This window comes from Brienomyrus brachyistius, chromosome 1, assembly GCF_023856365.1.
Source record: "Brienomyrus brachyistius isolate T26 chromosome 1, BBRACH_0.4, whole genome shotgun sequence".
In the NCBI taxonomy this organism is placed as follows: Eukaryota; Metazoa; Chordata; class Actinopteri; order Osteoglossiformes; family Mormyridae; genus Brienomyrus; species Brienomyrus brachyistius.
Genome location: NC_064533.1, coordinates 56,377,179 through 56,392,254, shown reverse-complemented (window position 1 = coordinate 56,392,254; position 15,076 = coordinate 56,377,179). Strand labels below are relative to the sequence as shown.

Genomic DNA, 15,076 nt, shown 5'->3' with positions numbered 1-15,076 from the left:
TTCTTACCAAAATAAATTTTATGGTCCTATTTCACTTGATGCAGAAAGCAGGTCTTTGGTAAAAGTTTGACAGCCCCAGTTGTGCTTGCGGTGGGAGTTTCCCACCTTATATTCATCCATTTGTCCATCCATCCACTCATGCATTCATTTTCTGCTGCCTCATTCATTGCAGTATTTATCCTGTCCCAGTAGGGATCTCCTTTAATAATTAGTAACATTTCTCAAGCTGGCTGGACACACATAGACCGACAATCACCAGCGAATTAAGTTCTTCTAATGCATTACTTTGTAACTCCCTCCTTTGTCTCTAGGGTGCCTACTATCATGTCAATGAAGGCATCAGGAATTACACAGAGCGTTGTGGCACTTGAGGGTGGTGCTGCAGCGCTTGAGGTTGGAGCTGGTGGTAAGGAGTCATGTCTGTTATCTAAATAAAATCCATCCACTCGCATGAAATAAACTCAAAAGGACGAATATCCATCATAAAAATGTAAGGTAGGCAGTGTGCCTTTATTTAATGGTGAATGGGTCTGTGTGCAAGCAGATGGCGCAGTTCCTGATGTGAGCTGGCTTAGTGATGGCCAGGTCCTCTCTGATGTGCAGATCTCAGGCAGCAATGGCCGCGTTGCACTGACGATCCCCGCTGTATCAGCCATGCACAGCCAGGCCACCATCACAGGTGAGAATCATCCACAGTAACATAACAAAAGCATGGAGAACTTGGTAAACATTCAGTGCTTCCTGTTGTTTTGGACTTGCAAAGTGGTCTGTGTATCACTCTAAGACATTCTGATGTTTTTGCTTTCAGAAGAAACTGCGGTATCTGCTACCAAGACTGAGGCTGTGGAGGTATGGAAATTCCTCGTGGCTCCAAACAGTCTGACTCAATACTGCCTCCTGGTGGTCAGACAACATGTCTACCTGTGTCTCATCGAGTAGGAGGGTGATTTTGCAGGACTTTTGGAGCTGTTCTGTGTGTTGGATGTAGGCAAAGCATCCTGTGTCTCTTTTGCACTGTTTTCTTCCTCTTGTTGGATGCAGGACAGGAGGCCATATTTAAGACAATCCTACCGAAACAGCAGGGTCAGTGTGATGTCAGATAGCCAGCACTGGAGCTTCCGTGCTAGTTCCCCTGGCCACACCTTATTCCACTTTAACAGCCATAACCGGCCTTTGTTCTGAACCTCTGATCTCATCTCCTCATTCGCTTTTCAGTTTATTCATCACCGTTTGGTGTTCGATCTGTTCCACTTCTTACAATGTTGTTATTGCTCACATGGTGCAGACAAGGCGCAATGGAGGTAGACAGACAGTATCAATCTTAGAGAACTGACATCTGTTTCAGGAACATAACTACAGACCCCACTCTCAGAGCAGGTATATGTCCGTCTATCTCACCAGTGTCCAGTTTAAATCCATCTCCAGGCATCTCCTGATGCATCATGATGATATCGTGAGTACTGTATGTGCATAAGTGTCAAATGATTATAACATTTGCCATTAACTAGGACTGGGCAATAAAACTATAATAATAATTATCACAATATAATATCCTTGGTGCCGATATGGCAAACACTTGATGAAGTTTTGGTGTGAAATAAAATCTCTTTCTCTGTGAGTGCTTGTCAGCACCAGTAATGGAGCATAAGCACAGACATAGCCGTAAAATTACAAATGGAGAATTTATTGAACAAATAACAGAATGTAATAGGGCAGTTATAGAGATGAAAGACAACACAGTTAAAATAACAGGGCAACTCACCAAGAAAGCAGGCAAGTCCTAAACAAGCCTTCTAATAAGGGTTATCCAGTGAAATCCAAAATGAAAGTATCTAGCAAAATTCACTCCGCAGGAAAATCCACACAATAATAATCTACAGTGAATTCGGAATCTATAGTGAGAATGCTAGCAAAAGCATGTCAGTGCCTAATAAACCTGGCATGCTGCCAATGTTTTGATGATAGACATCCTAGCTACAACAAACACGTAACAAGGTGTGTTGAGTTAATAGAGCACCCCAGATACTATGCTTCTGGTACTATACTTGAGTCATAGGAAAGAAAAGCACTCCCTCTTAAGAAACTTTGGTGTTGATGTCTTTTTCAAAGGAGATACACTGTATTGTGGATAAACCAGGTACAAAGACGCTGGTGGTGTGGCGGTACTTTGCCAAGTTAAAGAAGCCCATGACGCAACAGAGTGCTGTCGTGTATTATAATCTCTGTTGAAAACTTGTGCCAACTAAAACTGGAAATACTATGAATTTTTTTCACCACTTGAAGCATTGCCATCCAGTAGAACACAAAGAATGCAAGCACTTAGAGTTATAGACACCAGCAATTAGCATTTAAATTTTCAGTCACATCCCATATTGCCATATTGGTCAAAAAAACATTTTATTTTTCAATACCAGAAAGGTGGCAACTTTACTAGCAATATTCAAGCTACCTCCTGGAATGAGCAGCCAGGCAATCAGAGTAAAATACTCGATAATAAACTGTACTGTCGGTGTGTTACTGGTATTACACCATACAGCAAAAAAAATGTGTATGATTATTTACAATAAATTTCAGTTTGAAGTCCATTCAATATTTACTCTTTTTAATGTTCTGTTTAAGGAAAATCTTAAGGAAATTTTAAGCATAAATGGAGCTTCAAATTAAGGAAATATTGAACTGCAATTAAAAATAAAAATGTATTAATTATATTGTGATAATTATGGACATCGACTGATATGAAAAAAATACATTACAATGAAATACTTTGCCATATTGCCCAGCCCTACCATTAACACATATCTCATAAAAAATTTGAAGCTTTTGTTCTATGGTATTGCAATTTTTATTTTACTAGGTTTTTAAATGTAACAATACTTGGTGACTGTCTAATTTGTAGTATATCTCCTCATGGTTACAACAGCTAATAATTTACTAGCAAGGAGTACATTTTAACAAAAAAAATAACTAGTGGTGATCCCAACTACAATCCCTCCATCTTCAAAAAGCTTGCCTTGTACATTGTCACAGTATTAGTTTGGAGCCTACAGCATACGGCCCAGGGTACAAGGTAGGGACCACCCTGCAGAGGGCGATATTTTTTCGCACTGATGTGCACACTCGAACTCTCAGGGGGATTCAGAGATACCAATTCACCTGACTTTCTCTTTTAAGGTTTCGGGATAGAGTAGTCATACCTCCTAAGTTTAATATGTGTTCAAAATAACCACTGAAATTAGAATGAGCCGACATGGAGAAAAGCTCGATTACAGCCTTAAGGCCATTCCAAGCCAAAGCCAATGCTATGATAGGAAATCTTTTTTAGTAGTGATGGCTTATAAACTTCTGTCAAATAATATAGGTAAAAAACTAAACCATACAATGGTTTAGTGTAAAAGTCATAATCACCCTGAAGAGCGTGCAGAAATGTTCTGATATGCATCTAGTACCCCAAGTCATATATTCATGATGTTGTTCCAGGAATGTTCATTGTCTGAGAGGTGCAGTGGTGGCTCAGCTGGGGAGCCCCTTTGCCACTGCCCAGGCGTGACCATCACAAGTACCACTGTTAAACCTTTAATGCATCGGTGGCACCACATCCCCTGTGTGTGGCTGTACTGTGGAGTGACTGAACATCACACACGTGGAGTAGAGGAATCTAGAAATACCAGCGGTCCCACTCCTCTATGTTCACCCCTTGGTCTGGATGCGATCTTTTGTCCCTCACTGCTGAATTATATTCATGGCTGTGTCTCTGAGGGGAGTCAGGGTTGTGCAGTGGTTAGCACTGTTGCCTCACACCTCTGGGATCCAGGTTCAAGTCTCCACCTGGGTTGCATTTGTGCAGAGTTTGCATGTTCTCCCCATGTCGTCGTGGGGTTTCTCTGGGTACTCCAGCTTCCCCCCCCCCCCCCCCCCCCACAGTCCAAAGACATGCTGAGGCTAATTGAACTTGCTAAATTGCCCATAGGAGTATATGTGTGAGTGAATGGTGTGTGAGTGTGCCCTGCGATGGGCTGGCCACCCATCCTGGGTTGTTCCCTGCCTCATGCCCATTGCTTCCAGCATAGGCTCTGGAACCCTCGCGACCTCGAAGGAATAAGCAGTTTGGAAAATGGATGGATGGACTGTGTCTCTGCTTACATTATTTGATATATCTGAGTCAGTGCTGAACTGAGTACAAAGTGACATTATCTATGAGAACACCCCATTTGTGCAGAAAATGTACTGCCTGCCATCATTCACGTTCCACGTGGGAACCTATCTGTTGTCCAGTTGATGCCCCCACCTCAGGATCATTCAAAGACCTGCACTAGAACTATGGGACAGCTCAGCCACAAGATGTCCTCTGCTGTTCAGTGTCGATTCCTTCCACAGCAAAGTGAAGGCCTCCATTGTTGAAGGATGCAGTAGATTGATGGCCACAAATGTCTGATCATATTTCTGTGCCTCAGCAGCTGTGATGGAATCAGCCTGTTTTGGGCACATATCAGAGTATGTTCCTGTCTGACATGCAGCCTTTTTTTTAGAGACCTGTATAGTTTTGTAATGTAGTCCTTGACTAAAATCCTTCCTGTTGCTCTGTTTAAACCCCATTAAGCTGGGTGGTGTACCTGAATCACTCCATAGTCTTTATTGTCTTTCAGAAATAATACTCCTTCCTTTCTGATACACCTGATACTTCACTGTAATGTTACGCCACCTGATAAAAATAGTCATTTTATACCGTTCTCTTCTAGTTCTATGAATCAGACTCAATCCACATGTCTTGCAGTGCAGAAGTGACACTTCTTGTTATGAGTCATCCTCATGATGGTGGAAATTATTCGACATATGCATACTGTTGTTGCATTTTCTTTTTGCCTGCTTTGGTCTAGGGAGCCATGAGGCAGGTAAATGCAATGCAGATATCACAGGGTTCCTCCCCACAGGTCTAACCTCTTCCTCATGGTCCTCGTGGGCTTGACAGCTGTTTAACCAGAGCAGAGCCCAGGGCTTGTACCCATCCTCTGTAAACATCACCACCACCATTAGGGGTCCTACCTCCTCATTCCTTTTTACTTTACTAATCTTTCTACCATTCAATAAAACAACATAAGATGATTTCTAAGTCAGATAAAAATCACATTTTCTAGGTTGCAGAGAAAGCTTCAACCCAGCCAGCCACAGAAGAGGCATTGGTACAGCCCACTTTCCTGGTTGTAAGTTTATTTTTTTTCTAAATCATCTTTCCATTTCCGGCATGATCTTTTCAAGGATTACACATTAAGATAATTTACGTTTCTAGGGTTTGGATGACATGACCATCAATGAGGGAGAATCTGTGACTCTGGAATGTCAGATTTCTGGCAGCCCCATACCCAGTGTGATGTGGTTCCACAAAGAGTACAAGATCGAGAGCTCCTATAACTTCTGCCTTTCATATGAGAGTGGATGTGCCTGCCTGATGATCCATGAGGCCTTTGCTGAGGACAGCGGCCAGTTCACCTGTACTGCAAGCAGTCAAGCCGGCACTGTGAGCACCTCCTGCTTCGTCGCTGTCAACGGTAATTACTCTGTATTTTTATCCTTTTTTAGTACATCCACTGGGAAATATTTTCTGATATGCTGATAGTGGACTGGTATGCAAGTGCTGACTGTTTTGTGTTGCTCAGGGAAATATGAAGATGATAAGAAGAAGCATGGGATGACTTTGAAGACAGAGAAGACTGAGGCAATGCATGATCCCAATACTGAAGATATTGAGAAACAGATAGAAGCTGAAGAACCCCTAGTAATAAAAACCTTTCACCCAAAGCCTCTGTGGAGGTCCCCACAAACAGTTTTAAGCTTCTTGTCTGATGAAGGCAGTTTTGTAAATATGCTTGAACCAATGGCATTGGGTGACCCCCTGGGACTAGAAGGCCTTGTGGAGGGAGACACGTTGGTGACCCCGATCTGGACCAGGGTGGGTCGGAAGCTTACTTTCAACCTAGATTATCAAATCTCCCCGGTACTTAAGACTGGCCCTCTCAGAGTTCAGACTGGCAGACTGGAGGATACAGAGGCATGTGCTGACATTCCAGTCAGTGAGCCTAGAAGTAAATTTGACTCATGTGCGTTTAGGGCCCCAGGTAAGGACAAGTGCTTTTGTATGCTTCTGAAATGTTTGGGAATTAGTTATTGGCAATATGTGAAGATGTGTGTGCAACAGACAAGCTTCTTCATCAAACCCTTACAGTATCATAATTTATCTTAATAATTTTAGAATTTGAACTTTGAACAGAGTTCCCTAGAGGAATTATAATAATTACAGAATGTTATATCAATAGTGATGCACAAGTTACCAGTCATTTGGTTGGTTGAGTTCGTATTCATCGGCAGTTATTAATAATTATGGGTCTGTTGTCAGTAGTAGAATAGAGGATATGGTTTAAAGGAGGCTTTACCAAAACGTCAGCAGTACAAGTCAAGGGTCTGCTGTTCTGAAAATGAAGGAACCTGTAGTTAATCAATTTCCTGTATGCTGATCCTTCATAATCTACTCATTCAGTGGAGGAAACCCCACAATTTCTGGTGGTCACCTCCTTGTGTACTGCATACTCACATGATGGACAGTTAACTGCTGATTACCATATAGTCTGTCTTCCATTTTTATCCAATTAAGGTGGAACCAAAGCCCCTGTATCAGCACCTGGGCCAGAACCGAAAGGTATGTGGTCACACACCTGCCTGATAACTGCAGACACAGTGTGGAACTTACAGTCTGCTCTGTGTTTCGCTATCACTGTGTAACTGACAGCTTAAAGACTATCAGCGGATTTCTGGTGTGTTTCATGTGTCCTGTGCTGTTCTGTGTGAGTGTTTTATTATGAGTTATTATGAATTATTTTCATATGTTGTGTAGAACAAATAGTGCAAAGTGAATTCTTAAATAAACAGGTACATTTTATTTTGAGGCCAACAAAATATACATCCTCCCACCCACCCTCTGCTTAACCTTAACTGGGTTACAGGGAAATTGAGTAATTATGCACAGAAGATGTGGAAGAATGTTGATGGTTCCAGAATAAGCAGGACACACAAAATTGGGAGGGGCTGGGCCCAACTGCAGAGGAGAAACTGGTCCAAAGGTGGTCCTGCTGAATTTAATACCAACATTTTATATAACAAATTGTCAAACCATGAACAATTCTCCCCCAGCCACGAGAAATACTTGTGTATTACTGGTGAAATTATTCCCTGGGATTTTTATGCCACAAGAAGAAGGGCCCGATTCCCTGAAGCTTTTCCTATAAAAAGTGTGAAAGATGGTTCCAGGATTTTTCAAGCCCAAGACTCAAGAAGGAACATAATGTATCTCAAAAGTCTGAGAAATGCTATACGTGGTGTCTAAGGCCCTGTGCCTCTTATTCTTGTAGCGCAGCTGGGGGTCAGCATATCCCAGCATGCTCACAGGGTAAATAGCCCCTGTCGGTAATTGTAAATATCCCGTGTTGTACTGTTGTTGTTAATGGTTGAATTTCCCTAGTGTCGCATGGGTGTTTGCCCATGCCTTGTGTGTATCCTGTTCGATCCTCACGTGTTCTTAGCTTGTATAAATCTCTCACTGTTTGGCCACCTGGCATCTGACCACCTTGTGTTTCCGCTGTGTGTATTTGGGTTCAGTGCTCTTTGGGTGCCTGCTATAGTCCTGTTCAGGACTATAATAAAGAGCATGTTTTGTCCCGTCAAGCAAGTCTCGTGCACACGAGGAGGACAATGAGGGATGTGAAGCTCGTGGTGCTGGAGAGAAGGGCACTGGGCATGATACTACCTGGAGGCCTGCACCAGAGCCTCTGGCAGACGAGTAGGGGATGCTGGAGTGAGGAAGGCACTCTCCACTCCATCCAAGATGCACCTGACCTACAAAGCACACCATGAAGCCATTCCTCCCAGCTTTGCGGATTCGCATGATGTTGTCAAACGAGGAAGAAGGCCTTTACTGTAGACTTTGGCCACTCATCTATATCCGAGTACTCCCTGCTCGTCAGCTGCGAGGAGCCACGGTGCAACCCCAGCTCTGAGCACGAGCAGGCGGAGGCTACTCTGCTTGAGCACAAGGAGACATGGTGCAGCTGGGAGGCCCAGTTAGCCCGGGAATGGTGTAAGCTTGACGAGCAGCAGTGGGACCATCAGGACTAGGAGCTGGCCCAGACATGTCACAAGCTGCTGGAGGTGGAGACCTAGCACATGAATGAAATCCATGAGCAGTGCAAGGAGCAGGTCCAATCGACACGCCTCCAAGAGGCCATCCACTGGAAGCAGGAGAAGCTATGCAGGGCTGCCCTATCGCACAACATCAGGGCAGGGGGAAGAGCTGGGACCAGGAGGAAATTGCAGCACAACCACAGCAGCCTCCTGCACTGGCTGTCCCCTGAGAAGGGGAGATCCCCTGGAAGAGGCATTAGGTCCCCTTAAGGCACGCAAGAGGAAGAGTCCATTCCGGGGGGAAACCTGCCTTGAGCGCCCGCTAGTTGCTGAGCTTTGCGGTCACACATGAGTTCTGGAACTGACACCCCCCCCCCCTTCATCGGAGACACTGGCGGGAGCCACTAGACCCATGGGACTTGCTTCAGAAGTGAGGTGGGGATTGGGGGTGGTGGTTGCCAAGACAGTCAGTCTTTGAGGTGCGAGGCAGTGTAGCGCCGGCGGGGGTCAATATATCCCAGCATGAAATTGTAAATAGCCCCAGACTGTAATTGTAAATAGCCCTTTTTGCACTGTTGTTGTTAATGGTTGTATTTCCCTATTGTGTGGCTGCCTATGTCTTGTGAATACCCTGTCCAATCCTCATGTGTTCTTGTGCTTGTATAAACCTCCCACCATGTGTGCACCTTAAAGTTCGGCATCTGACCAACTTCTGTTTTTGCTATGTGTATTTGGGTTTGGTTCAGGACTATAATAAAGAACGTGTTCTGTCCCGGCAAGCAAGTTTCCTCACTCTTCACTGCTCTTGCGATGCCTCAGTCTGCCAGGCGCTACATTCTTTTATAAATCATTTGTACTTATGTGGTCTGTTTGTTGCTTGTGTCTCATTTTGCTTCATCAATATTCAGTCAATTTTCCATTGTTTTTTCATGCATAGTAAAATAAGAGGTAAGAAGATGTGTTTCCATCCATCTGTGTGTGTTAACAGTCTAACAGAATACCCCTTTGTGGTTCGCTTGCCGTGTCTCCATTTTATTGTGTACTTATTCATCCCTGATTCCAAATGAACCCCAATGATGGGATGGTTTTCCACATAATGTCATTTTTCTACTACACCCTTCATCAGATAGTTATTTTTATTTCTTTATACAGATGGAAAACCTAAAGAAGAACCTGGAAAAGGTAGAGCAGGTCTCCGAGGTGAGCCTGCATGATTCTGCCTGTTCCCCCTAGCCCCAAGCAAATTTCATCCTATGTTACATATATATGTTACTGGCACAGTGGGGCTGATTATGCACTGAGTACTTTAATACTTCCATACTCATAACTGTTGCTGTGTCAGGAACTTATTTTGGGAAAGTGAATTTTTTCAAACTTCTTGTTCCAGCGAGGCCAACACCTTCCCCTGGCGATGGTGACAGAGGGAGGGGCCGGAGGCCTGGGGCAGGGGGGGATAAACCCCCTCCAGATGCGAATCCATTTGGTTTCCAGCTCAAGGCCGTCCCACTGAAGTTCACCAAGGACCTGAAGGACATTGTGCTGCAGGAGGCCGAGTCCATTGGCTCCTCAGCCCTGTTTGAGTGTGAGGTGTCCCCCTCCACTGCCCTTACCACCTGGATGAAGGATGGAAGCAACCTGAGGGAGAGCCCCAAGCACAAGTTCACCTCTGATGGCAAGGACCGCAAGCTGGCCATCATCGATGTGCAGCTGTCTGACCAGGGCGAGTATACCTGCGTGGCCAAGCTGGGTAACAAGGAGAAGACTTCCATCGCCAAACTCATTGTGGAAGGTACACAAAGTTCACTTTTTTCATGTAATATTCAGAAGGGATATATGCATGTAAAATATTCATCTTAGATGCTCCCTTGTGTGACTTGGCAATTAATAGGTCAGGAAGCAATGAATTTTATTTGGGAGCACCAGTCAGTGTTAGTATTCTGGGCCCATATTCACAAAGCATTTTATCTTACCACTAAGAATACTCCTACAGTAAATCACACTAAAAGTTTTTAACCAAGAGTTTTTTCCCTAAAACTTATTCACAGAGAGCAACTTTTAATTATGAAAAAAGCCAACTCCTAAGCTAAGAGTAAGACTCCGTCGCTATGGCTGATGTCAGTTCTCATGCATGAGCTTTGCTGCGATAACCACGGGGATAGATTCATGAGAGGACAGTATGTGCTGATGAAAATGTACACGTAACAACCCATGAACACAAATACAGTGTAAACCGCTTATGATGATTATGGTTATAGTGATCAAGCACTTATATGGATCAAAAAACTTGGGACAGAATCATTCCTGTACAAATGTTGTTTAAATAATTTACTTATGATAATCAAGTATTCAACTTACAATGTTCACTTTTGGTCTTTTGAAACATGACGATATATGGAGAAATATATCAGGGGATAGAAGTAATTTGTCTAACTATAGGCCAATCAGTCTAACTTGTATAACTGGTAAAGTTATGGAGGCTATAATCAAAGAGAAAATGATAGATTACCTGGACTCCAATAACATTTTGCGGGATAGCCAGCATGGATTTAGAAGAGGTAGATCCTGTTTAACAAATCTGTTGGAGTTTTTTGAGGAAGCTATTCAGGAAGTTGATGATAAGAAGGCCTATGATGTCATCTACTTAGATTTCCAAAAGGCTTTTGATGTTGTCCCCCACAAGAGGCTCCTACTTAAACTCAAAGCGACTGGTATTTTAGGTACCGTAGCGACCTGGATTGATAACTGGTTAACAGATAGGAAACAGCGAGTAGTTATAAGAGGCACAATGTCACAGTGGGCTTGCGTTCATAGTGGGGTACTGCAGGGTTCGATTTTAGGACCACTATTGTTCCTAATTTACATAAATGATATGGATACCAATATATACAGTAAACTGGTGAAATTTGCAGATGACACCAAGGTGGGTGGTGTAGCAGATACTGAATTAGTGGCTCAGCAGCTACAGCGGGATCTTGATTTAATTAGTGACTGGGCCGATACCTGGCAGATGAAATTTAACGTCGATAAATGTAAGGTACTCCATCTAGGGAGCAGAAATATAAAGTACAGGTATTTCATGGGTGTCACTGAAATAAAGGTAGCTGATCATGAGAAAGACCTTGGTGTGTATGTTGATGCTTCCATGTCCCATTCTCGCCAGTGTGGGGAAGCAATAAAAAAGGCCAATAGGATGTTGGGGTATATCTCCAGGTGTGTGGAGTTTAAGTCAAGGGAGGTAATGCTAAGATTATACAATTCCTTGGTGAGACCTCACCTAGAATATTGTGTGCAGGTTTGGTCACCATATCTTAAAAAGGACATTGTGGCCTTAGAAAAGGTGCAGCGTAGGGCCACAAAAATGATTCCTGGTCTTAGAGGAATGTCATACGAGGAACGGTTACTTGAGCTAAATCTGTTCAGTCTCAAGCAAAGGAGATTGAGGGGGGACATGATCCAGGTATATAAGATTCTAACAGGTTTGGATGCTGTTCAACCAAATAGTTACTTCAGCATTAGTTTAAATACACGAACTCGTGGCCATAGGTGGAAATTAGCGGGAGAACATTTCAAGCTGGATTTAAGGAAGCACTTCTTTACGCAGCGTGTAGTCAGAGTATGGAATAGCCTTCCTGATAATGTAGTGCAAGCTGAATCCTTGGGTTCCTTTAAATCAGAGCTAGATAAGATTTTAACGACTCTGAGCTATTAGTTTAGTTCTCCCCAAGCGAGCTTGATGGGCCGAATGGCCTCCTCTCGTTTGTATAGTTCTTATGTTCTTATGTTCTTATGTAAATGTAAAACTATGTTTTTTTTTGTTTTTTACTTTACTTTGATTGGCCTATTTTACCTTGCAGTAACCTTCCTGCTTCTGGCTAGCTACCTGAGGCTAATGTTGTGTGCACAGAAAACATGATGGGAAAAACAAAGTCATTTTCTCTCAATGACAAATATAGACTCATCAAAGCTTATGATAAACTGCGAATACTGAGCCAACAATATGCAGCAGGGAAACTACAATAAAGTACATTTTAAGTGCAGTACTGTATTATAGTGTATTTGAATTATACTCAGTTTGGTAATTTGAAAAGTGTTTGAAACAGCTGTACTGTATTTTGAACGAGTAAATAAAATTCAATACATAGCAATGATGTCCGTTTTATTACCTGATATTCATTTAATACAAATACAAATGTCCTAGAATTACCTGTGAAATTCCTGAAGACCTTGAAAGAGGAGATGACTGTTCTGAGGGGCCAGCCCTTGTATCTGACCTGCGAGCTCAACAAGGAGCGGGACATTGTTTGGAAAAAGAATGGGGCACCTTTGGAGGCTGTGCCTGACAAGGTGGCTATAAACGTCATTGGCATGCAACACAGTGTGACCATCCAGAACATGGGTGACGATGATATCGGCCTTTATACGTGCGAATGTGGGAGCATCAAGACGGAGGCGGACGTCAAGCTCATAGTGCAAGGTGAGCAGCACGTATACTTAACAAATTGGCCTGTTTGCTGCCATGTGCTATTTCAGATGTTTCATTAACAGTGTGAGATGGAAACACAATTCACTATTCGATGGCACATGTACAATAATCACCAGGGCTTTTAGATGACGAGTGAAACATTTTTCCAGATGCCAGCTTTTCAGCGCTATAGAGACATTTACTTATGCCCACAATCTGGTAAGCAGATTAGTAGTACAGCTAAAATATTAATGAGATGGGTATTCTGATGCCCATAAGAATCAGTATAAATTTGGTAAATCCGTATGTTTATCAAATTTCATTAGCAGAGCTAACCTATAGCACTGTTGCCTCAGACCTCTGGGACCCAGGTTCAAGTCTCCGCCTGGGTCACATGTTCTCCCCATGTCGTCGTGGGGTTTCCTCCTCGTGTTCTGGTTTCCCCCCACAGTCCAAAGACATGCTGAGGCTAATTGGAGTTGCTAAATTGCCCATAGGAGTGCATGTGTGAGTGAATGGTGTGTGCGTGTGCCTTGTGATGGGCTGGCCCCCCATCTGGGTTGTTCCCTGCCTCGTGCCCATAGCTTCCAGGATAGGCTCCGGACCCCCCGCGACTCAGTAGAATAAATGGTTTGGAAAATGGATGGATGAATGGAGCTAACCTACTGTTTTGGTTTATCATGGAAGCAATAAGCACTGGCATTGAAGAAAGGGACAGCTCAACAACCACATTTTGAAAGAGGAGATATCGTAGATAAACAACTTAAAAAAGACGTCGGTTTCAAGGCAGTATTTTGTGTAGTTTAAAATCCCACACATATATTAAACATAAGGATATGCCGCATTTATACAGCTTACTAACATTATAGGCCCACTACTAATCTTATTACCAAATTCGTGGCATAAGTAATCGTTTGTATAGTACCGAAAAACTGGTGTCTGGACAAATGTTCCAGCCATCATCTAAAAGCCCTGGTGATTATTGCGCAAGCTAGCAATATAATTATAATTATAATTGAGATATGATATTGTGGCAGATAGGGTGGCAGGTCTAGTGCCTAGTGTCTAGTACTTGGAGATTATTACTAAACACATCAAAGTCATTCTTTTGTGGTTGCAGTTGATCAGTCTGAATAATTCAATCACATATTTCAGTGGTGGAACAGCCTGTGTGTATTAATCTGCAGCACAGAGACTCAGCAAAGCCTTTTCCTAACTTTTTCAGAGGTGCCACTCATGATCATCAGCCCACTCAGTGATGTGCAGGTGTATGAGGAAGAGGATGCCATGTTTGAGTGTGAGGTCTCCAGGGAGGCCAAGAGCTTCCGCTGGTTGAAGGAGGCTGAAGAGTTGACCGCCAGTGAGAAGTATGAGATGCATCATGAAGGGACTAAGCACATGCTGGTGGTGAAGTCTATCACTAAGGAAGATCTTGTCAAGTATGTCTTTGAGGCTGAAGGTTTGATATCCTTCGGCAGAATAGTCTCCAAAGGTAATATTAATCAACCTTCATGTCTGAGTCTAACACAGCTGTGATGAGGGAGCAGATGGTGCCTGACTGTCTCTAACATGTCATGTTTCAGGTATTCACCTCCGGTTCGTCAAGCCCATCAAGGAGGTCACAGTCAAAGAACGCGAGACAGCAGAGTTCAAGGTCGAACTTTCTCATGCTAACATCCAGGTTACATGGTACAGAAATGATGTGCGTGTACGCCCTTCCAAAATGGTTCAAATATCAGAGGATGGCAAGATTCACACCGTGACCTTCAAAGAGGTGTGCATGGATGACACCTCACTAATCAAGGTTGAGGCCCTGGGTGTCACCTCAGAGGGCATGCTCAATGTCATCGGTTAGTAGGCAGACGGACTATTGAGTATCTGTTCTTTGATATGTTTGTGTCTGTGTATGCATTATCTATACTCACACATACGTATATACATACACGCACTCATATATATCTATGTATTTTTATTTGTATAATTATGTGTGTGTGCGTGTGTGTGTGTATAAAAACTTCATTTGTGCCGCTTGCTGCCCCTCACAGAGGGAGACCCCTACTTCATCACCAAGCTGCAGGATTACACGGCAGTGGAGAAGGATGAGGTTGTGCTGGTTTGTGAGCTGAGCAAGCCCACTGCTAAGGTTAAATGGTTTAAGGACAGCAAGGAGCTTGCACCCTCCAAGAACATTGTAATAAGATCTGAGGGGAAGAAACACATTCTGACAATCAAGAGAGCTGAGAGGAGCAACATTGGCGAATACACGTGTGACTGCATCTCGGAGAAGACCATGGCTAAGCTGAACATCGAGGGTGAGTCACATTGATCACACGACCAGAACATACTGCATGTGTTACAGAGCCCAGTTTCATGCTATTACGGTATGCTTAATAGAAAACTGACAGATGTGTTTTCATATATATTTGAACTTACCGGCATTCTGATGCC

The 15,076-nt window shown here is 43.2% G+C and overlaps 1 protein-coding gene across 1 annotated transcript in view; it reads left to right on the top strand.

Annotated features, from left to right (window-relative positions):
- The window catches only part of LOC125731156 (titin-like), a 155,956-nt gene that overhangs the window by 32,128 nt on the left and 108,752 nt on the right, over positions 1–15,076 (top strand). Inside the window, exons 27-37 of the mRNA XM_049005864.1 lie at positions 545–679; positions 809–849; positions 5,285–5,543; positions 5,652–6,110; positions 6,644–6,688; positions 9,319–9,366; positions 9,554–9,955; positions 12,365–12,640; positions 13,854–14,120; positions 14,212–14,478; positions 14,674–14,940. Coding sequence (XP_048861821.1) covers positions 545–679; positions 809–849; positions 5,285–5,543; positions 5,652–6,110; positions 6,644–6,688; positions 9,319–9,366; positions 9,554–9,955; positions 12,365–12,640; positions 13,854–14,120; positions 14,212–14,478; positions 14,674–14,940 — 2,466 coding nt within the window. The remainder of the gene's footprint in view (positions 1–544; positions 680–808; positions 850–5,284; positions 5,544–5,651; positions 6,111–6,643; positions 6,689–9,318; positions 9,367–9,553; positions 9,956–12,364; positions 12,641–13,853; positions 14,121–14,211; positions 14,479–14,673; positions 14,941–15,076) is intronic.